This window comes from Hibiscus syriacus, unplaced genomic scaffold, assembly GCF_006381635.1.
Source record: "Hibiscus syriacus cultivar Baekdansim isolate YM2019G1 unplaced genomic scaffold, ASM638163v2 tig00111812_pilon, whole genome shotgun sequence".
NCBI classification, from domain to species: Eukaryota; Viridiplantae; Streptophyta; class Magnoliopsida; order Malvales; family Malvaceae; genus Hibiscus; species Hibiscus syriacus.
The window spans coordinates 1,388,609-1,397,349 of NW_024063187.1; the positions used below are offsets into that span (position 1 = coordinate 1,388,609).

An 8,741-nucleotide genomic window follows, 5' to 3' on the forward strand; every position below is an offset into this window, starting at 1 on the left:
CAACTCTTCTTTTTTGGTTACATGAAGACTCCTCGATTGACAGGACAAAATCTGGTGTCTTCAGTATGTTTTTATAAATTTAATATTTTTGATGATTTAACGTGATAAATTTTAAGTTTAAATTTTATAATATTATGATTTGATTTTATCAACATCATTTGAACTTTGAGAACTTTCAGTAATTCCAAAGTTCGTTTCTTTGCCATCTTAAATCTGATTTTGTTTTTTTTTTTTTTTTTGCTCGATTGGGTTTCATTGGAATTCATCACTAGTGTTGAGATAGAAAATAGAACACTAGGAAATAAATGAAACAAATAATACCATAAATTGCTGTTCACTTACCCATAAGTCATTAATCCACCTGTCAGAAACATAGTGGTGGGGCACATAAAATAATTTTGGTAAAAATGTAACTTTTGTATTGTAGTATATCTAATTTATTAATTTCGTTTTATCGTATTTTCGCATCAATTCAGCCATCGAATTTACTAATTGTATCATTCTATAACCTTAATCCTAACTTAAAATCTAAATTAAAATATCTAAACCTTAAATCATAATCTTATTATCTCTAAACACTAACTTAAAGTTTATAATTTAGGGTTTTAAATTAAAAAATGACATAAAATGACTCAATTAAATAAATTTAAAAATTAAATTGATGCGAAGATAAGTTATGAGCGAAAATGATAATTTGATCCTCTAACTCTTAAGCCAATAATTTTGTTCCAGGTTCCTTGCTATAAATAGGTAGTCGGAAACATACTAGCCTGAGAATATAAAAGTTGACTATTAATACTTCCCACAATCACCATGCAATCTTGACACTTTTCTCCAATCAATTGCATCCTTGTTGATGTTTCTATATATTTTCTCGAAAATAACACCAAAAACACCCAAGAAAAATTGTAGTATTCCCCAACCATGTGGCTCATTGCCACTCATCGGTCACCTCCTCCTAAGTGGGAAAGAAACAGTGCTACGCAAGAAGCTAGCTACAATGGCGGACAACTACGGTCCTTTGGTGGTAAGCAGTTGGGAAATCGCCAAAGATTGCTTCACCACCAATGACAGAACACTGGCCACTCGAGTCAGCATCGTGGCCGGGTTGCATATGGGCTACAACAACGCCATCTTTGCATTCGCCCCATACGGAGAATATTGGCGTAGCATCCGAAAGATGGTCACCGTGGAGCTTCTTTCAAGCCAACGTTTGGAGAAACTAAAGCACATACGTTTCTCCGAGATGGACTACTTTATCAAAGACTTGTACTGTCTTTCCCGCAATGGCGCTGAAAGTTGCGCCAAAGTGACTATCAGCGAGGCGTTGGAACGGTTCACGTTCAACATAAGCCTTAAGATGCTCGTCAGAAAGCGATTTTCCGGCTGCACTTACGCGGAAGTAAATAGCGAGCCGTGGCGGTACGAGAAAGCTATAAAGGAAGCGATTGATCTGTTCGGTATTTTCGTGTTGGCGGATGCTCTGCCGTACCTTGAATGGGTCGATATTCAAGGGCATATACGTTCCATGAAATGAACAGCCAAAGAAGTTGACTCGATAATCAGTGTTTGGCTCGAGGAACATCTCAAGAGAAGAAGGGAAAACCAGGGTCCCTCTGAAAGTGACTTCATAGACGTCATGTTAAATCACCTGCCGGAGGAAACTGTAATCTCAGGGCATACCCGCGATACCATTGTAAAAGAACCAACAAGAACAATTCATCTTTCTAACAGTAATACACGTTCAGAATATTTTTTATTCTATTAATAACGTCAAGTCGACCGTCAAGTCGGAACCGAAAGGTGGGTGGAAGAATCAGACATCAAGAACCTCAAATACCTACAAGCCATTGTCAAGGAAACCCTACGCTTATACCCACCAGGTCACATCACTAGAATCCGCGAGGCCACACAAGACTGTCACCTCGCCGGCTACGATGTCCCGAAAGGGACTTGTTTAATAGTCAACCTATGGAAACTACATCGAGACCCGCGGGTTTGGGAAAACGCGGATTTGTTCCAGCCAGAGAGGTTTATGACAACTGAATCTCATTTGGATGTTAGGGGTCAGAATTTAGAGTCCATGCCCTTTAGCTCCAGTAGAAGATCGTGCCCTGCGATCACGTTTGGACTGCAAGTGGTTCACTTGACGGTTGCTAAACTGATTCAGGGATTTGAGATTAGGACAATCGATGGGATGGCTGTGGATATGGAAGAAGGCTTGGGATTTGCCTTACCCAAGTTGAATCCTCTTGAAGTTGTGCTAAGCCCTCGCCTTCGTTCGGAACTTTATGAAGGACTTCAAGACGTAAACAAGTACTAGAGAATTAGGTTTTTATGTTTGAATAAATGATTTCGTCGGTGTCTTGGATATGTGAACCTATGCTCTAATCTTATATTTATGCAAGTGAAATGGTAAAAAAAATCACATGAATAGTTTGAATAAATGATAACCACCGGTGTCTTGGATACAAGGGATTTGATGAAGTATGCATGAATCATGCGGTCTTAGTCTTAGTAGTTGAATGATTTGTTGTTAAATACGTATTATTTTAAATAATATAAAAATTTTCTAAAAAAAATTAATATGCGTTAAATACGTATAGAAGATACCAACATGAACCACCAAAATGACCAAACGACAACAATAGTGCGTGCATACGAAAGCATTGTCACTCTATACTCGACCACGAAGGTAAGAAAAACTTCTTATAAACCTATCTAAGAGAACTTCCATTTCCAATTAGGATTACATGCATTTATGTTATTTTGAATAATTTTCATAAAAGTTAAATATATAAAATCGATTTTTAAAAGAATGATAACTCATTTCAAATATATTTTTATTTTCATTTTGTGATAAGAAAAATGGAAGGAATGTTTAAGATAAATTTTTAAATTTAATATCAATCAAGATGAAAGTGTGTTCATTTATCATCATATAATAGGCTTGATTTATAAAGTTTTTTAAATAAAATTTAACTTGATCTAATTATCAAATAAATTTAAATATATAATTTACGTATAAATTTTTATTATATTATAAATATATTTAAAATATTTAACTGAATTATTCAACATATTTGTGTTAAACATTTTATGTTAAATAATATTAATATAATTATTAATTAAATTTAAACAAAAAAGTGAAAAATATTTTCAATATTTTATCCAACGCAATTTAAATTTCCAACAATATATTTTATTTTCGATAGGCACGATTGTATTTGTTCGGTCTGTACTTGACAAGACGTTTGTTGATACTCGATAAATGAAATATCTGGTTATTTTTTAAAAAAAAATCCAATAATATATGCTCTCTTCATAAGATATTGTTATTTATTTATTTATTTTTGGTATAACCATCGATTTTCGATCTATTGATCGACTAATCCAGATCGGGTATTGCAAAGGCAATGATGACCCTCCCAACTCAGTTTACTCCATTCATAATAGCCAGGATTCAAACCCTTGACCTTGCTTAAGAAATTTAATATCTCATCCCACTAAATCAACTAGTTGTTAGTGATATTATTATTTATTTAATTAGAAACATAATTTATTTAAAATGTTATAAACCACTTCAAAAAAAATAGTATGCCTGCGTAAATGTCCACGTAAGTAACATTTTTTTATGCAAAATTTTAGGTCAGGGGTGGCTCTCTAGTCTAGAGCCACTATATACCTAAGACCTAATTGAGATTTACATAAAACTTTACAGATTTCCTATCAATAATGAAGGTGATAAGATTCGAACTTAACCTTACAATCAAATTTCATAATCTCAACCACTTGAACACTCGTTGGTCCAAGTAAGTAACATTTGTAATAACGTACATGCATGCTAAGCAAACATTTAAAATGCCAAAGATAAATAAAATTATTTTATAACACATCAACTTATAGATTATAAAATTTTCATTAACTTAGTATTAAATAATAAATACCATTTCATTTAATTTAAATATTAATTTAATTTTAAATTACTTTATATTAAGAATCTAACTATAATAATATACTAAAAATTTGAATTATTAAAAAAGTATATTTTAATTTTGAATAACTATAAAATTAGGAGAGTTTTGTTTTATTATTAAAATATTAATTTGGACCTCACATATAAGGGGCAGATTAGTAAGAGAGGGTCAAGTGCATTCATTATTTAGGAAAAAATGTAAAATTTAATTTAATATGTTAAGTACAAATGAAAAAAAATAAAATATTTTGTATACTTATTATTTTTAGTAAAAGAATATTAAAATTTTAAATTCCATTATTAAATTTCTGAATATATCACTGTCACATATGATTTTAATAATATTTAATATTATGCATCAGTTATGTGAAGTGCTCACTTAATAAAATATTATGAAAATATGAAAAAGATTAAAAACACTCTTAATATTTATTAGGGTAAATTACTCGTTTGATATCTAAACTATCAATTTTTTGTCTATTTTAATACCAAAATTTTTCATTTTTTTAATATCATACCTAACGTTTAATTTTTATTTCGTTCTAATACTCAACCGTTAAAAACTTAACAGGTAATTTACACATGATACCATTTTATAGATAAATTACATCATTCATAACTCAACTATCTTTTCATATTTTATCACTAAAGTTTAAATTTTTTTAATTTAATTACCTTACAAATTACTCTTAATTTAATCATTCTAACTTTTAAATTTAATTTTTTTAATATATTAATAAAATAATAATATAAAATGTCATGTCACAAAAAATTGAAATGATTAAAATAAGAGGAATTTGACAATTAAGTAGTTAAATTGAAAAATTTTAAACTTTAGTACCAAAAATAAAAGAGAAGATAATTGAATGATGTAATTTACCCATAAAAATACAATACCATTAATTTTTTAATAACGAGATATTAAAATGAAATAAAAACTAAACATTAAATATAATTTTTAAAAAATTAAAAGTTTAAGTACTGAAACAAACGAATTGATAGTTTAGGTACTAAACACAGAATTTACCCTATTCATTATTAAACGCAATCAACATTGATTTTGGTTCAACTATACGAATCAAATAGTGTTTTCGACAACCAACCAACAAAACTCTTTGATCATTGCAGGATAATCTAAACATTGAAGCCTAACTGTTAGACCAAGAAATTCTTAAATTAATATAAAGTATGCTACACTAAGAATAGATGCTAATTTTCTTCCACGCATAATACGGACACTTGATTTTTAACGTGTAAGAAAATGCAGATGGTGAGATGAATTCTTGCTGTAAACCTAGATTTAATGCATATTACCAGTATCAACGATGACGTTTTATTTAGACACCGAAATTGCATGCCTGGACAAACTCCAAATCATTGTCGACATACTTGGTCCAAAGAGGCTTGAACTGGTTAATGGCAATATCGAGCCATGGCTTCATGTTCCCATTGAAGTGCACCACCGCGGCGTTGCTGATCTCATCCATGCTAATGCTTGGATTGTAGCCGAGTCCAAGTACATGCCAAGACTTGTGTAGTGGTTTCGTTGTGGAGTAAAATGTGATCAAACCGGGAGGCAACGTTCCCAATTTCCACAGGGTCCGGTTCTCATTCTGCAAAATCCAGGTATCCATCAATTATCTATAACCCAATTTCAACTGGCAGCCATAAAGTCCAACGTAACTCAACAACATCCTAGAGAACAACTACTGCAGGCATTTCCACAGTTCAATTCTCATTTCATATGCTTTAAGCTTCGAAACAGGACAATCAAGCTACAGGCTACAAGCTAGACTAGGAAAAAAGTTTATCATCCAATGGCATAAATCAAGCACCAAAAATAGCACAAGCATGGCATAATAAATCGGTCGAACTACTAAAGAGTGGTAAGCAAAGCTTACCAGATTCTGCCAGTAATGATATTCTTCGGTACATTTTTCCCTCCTCCAAGCATCCAAATCAAAGAAATTCATCCCATAAGCCCAAGCACATGCCTTGGGATTAAACTTCTGCTTAATCAAAGGATGCGAGAAATTCATGTACTGCGCATATCTATGGAAAGACCCAAAGCAAGTCTCCACCGCCCCATTCACTTTTCCATCCATATCGATATTCCACAGCCCCGTCAGATCCTTTTGCACAACAATATCATCATCCAGAAAAAGAATCCTATGCAATGTGGGGTACATCTTAGGTAGATAAAACCTCAAGTGATTCAAAATAGACAAATACTTAGGGTTCCTAAACTTCATGTTAGTTGTATCTTTAGTGGCATTCTCAAGCGTGTTCTCAAAGTAAAACTTCTGCAAGTTCGCAGATTCCAACTGTCTTAACACTGGAACATAAGATGAATTCAAAAACTTATAATCCTCAACTGCCTTAACTTCGATATGTGCACCATTGTAATCTTTCAATTTAAACATAACCTGCATTGCACCGAGATTCATCTTATCGGTCACCACATGGAAAACGTGTTTCCATGGCTCTTTGGCATTCTTCGTGGCTGAATTCACCACCACCGATGCTGCAAGTACATTATCAGAAAAAATGGCATAATGATAAAGCTTAGGGTCCTCAAATTCAGGAGGAATCGGCTTCCCTTCATCTGTATATTTCTCCGGATGAGAGATCCGTTCCTCCATCAATCTCATCGCCAAACAATGTAAGCTTTTAGGAATTGATTTGGCAGCAATGAGGCTGGAAAATGCGCCCTGTTTTTTCGCTTTCGTCAGCTGCTCGTTGACAGCAAAGATCGTATCTTTCAATTTCTGGATCTTGAGTTGGTTATCAAAAGATTCCTTGGCTTCCGAGATCATTTGGCGGGTGGCTTTAATCCTCTCTTTGACTTCTTTCTCAAATTGCAGGAGCACCGACTCATCAATGGAGAGTGAATCGGCCTCGAAGAGTGCCCGATAAGATGGTTTGTTAATGAGATCCGTGTAGTTTCGTGATAGATCAGCGAAAACCCTAACGAGCTTTGAGTTCTCAAGCTTCAATTTACGAGCGTAAGAGGCGTAGGCAAGGACAAGAGAGCGGTGGTCGTCGGCTTGCTTCTGGATCTGGTCCAGTCGGGGCTTGAGCGGATCCGATTTAAGCGCCAAAACGTACCTCCTCGTGGATCCAATTCCAAGGGAACCAGTGGGGAAACCCTATAAACACAAACAAACGACACCGTTCCATCAGTCATCCCGGCAATATTCACATCTCTCATACTTTCCTTGTTTAATTAATGTTTTAACGAACAAAATGAGCCGAAGAAGAGTTGAGTTAATTTTCAGCTAAAAATAAGGAGGAAGTTAGTTAGTACTTACAAAGTTGGTTTGGAGATGAGGAGACTGAGAGTGGGAAGTGAAGAAGAAATATAGAACAAAGAAGAAGCACACTGCAACCGTAATCGCAGAAGCCAATAATCTAAGAGTATATCCAAAACCTCCGAACAGCGGCCCACCGCGGCCGTCGCTTCTTGCTGTACGGGGATTTGCCATCTTTCCGATCAATCACCGGCACATCAAACAATCAAGAAAATGGAAAGATGCTGGCCAAAACAAAACCGCACTCTCTGATGTTGTTTGTGATGGTCTTGGGTTTGGGAGCCTTCCACTTTCCGCTGATCGATAGATTATGATAGGGGTATTGGTTTCGGGAGATCAACGGCTGTGATTTCGTTTTAGTGGGTGATCAGCTAAGGCTAGATGCGTGCGTGCTAGTTGGAATTTGCCTGCAACTAGGATCCTCTGTGAACGCTCTCATTTTGATTTTATATAATCGTGGCCTAGCTGCAATTGGAGTTAAACAAAATATTTATTTATTTTTTCTTTACAAAAGGAAGATGACCCTTATTTTAATACAAATAACTTATTTTAGTGACTAAAAGAAATATTATTATTTTTAAAAATTATGAATTTAAATATCAATGACTGTATTGAATAATTAGACATTTAGTGTTAAATAATTAAAAGTATTTAGAGTATATATTTTGGGTTTCAACATCATGTATATAAAAATATAAGTATTCATTGTAAAATAATTTAGAGTGTTTAAACAAATATTATATTATATTTATCCAAGATTTATATATATAAAAAATTAAATTTAGCATTTATAGAAAAACCTTTAAATTTAGTATAATCAAAATTTTATTTTAATGGATATCGTTTTATTATTATCAGATTTTATTATACGACTAAAAACATTTTATATAAAAAATTATATATATTATATTTGATAAATGGTTACCGGTAAATTTATAAAATATCCATGTATGAATTTATAAATCGCGTATTTATTTCAAAATAATATTTTTTTGTTTTATTATTTTTATATAAAAACATGTAAAGTTAAAAATAACTTTATAAAAAAAATTAACTATTATTTTAAAAAGAATACATTCAAACTAAATTGATATTTTAATTAAGAAAAGAATACAACTGAATAACTCCTATGAAAGAGTGTTACTTTAAGTCTAAATTTGATTTGATTGGGATGGTTGTGAATGAGAGTAATTAACGGAAGGAGTTGGAGACAAAGCAACATTCATAAATGACAATCAAATGTCTTCCAAACATTTGGACATATATGTTTCGTAACCCAAGTGGATTATAAATAAAGCAATCATCAGCCTAAACAAAACAAGGAAAATTCTAGAATGCGTGTCGCACCCGTCTTTAGGATAGGCTCTGGAATTGAACTTCGACTTAAAAATTAAGATAGAGTCGCCACTGATCACATTAAAATGATATTTAGGTAGATCGGACAACATCTTACC

General features: G+C 32.9%; 1 protein-coding gene and 1 pseudogene across 1 annotated transcript; one reads left to right on the plus strand and one right to left on the minus strand.

The window, feature by feature from the left end:
* Nucleotides 1-817: 817 nt before the first annotated feature.
* On the plus strand, nt 818-2,323 carry LOC120171135 (annotated as a pseudogene).
* A 2,814-nt stretch (nt 2,324-5,137) lies between these two features.
* On the minus strand, nt 5,138-7,535 carry LOC120171209 (galacturonosyltransferase 8-like). Its single transcript, XM_039178957.1, has 3 exons — nt 7,288-7,535; nt 5,878-7,125; nt 5,138-5,589 (listed from the first exon to the last, which is right to left on the minus strand). Exons 1-3 carry the CDS (start codon nt 7,459-7,461, stop codon nt 5,314-5,316), a joined length of 1,698 nt encoding a protein of 565 aa, XP_039034888.1. The 5' UTR covers nt 7,462-7,535; the 3' UTR covers nt 5,138-5,313.
* Nucleotides 7,536-8,741: the final 1,206 nt, after the last annotated feature.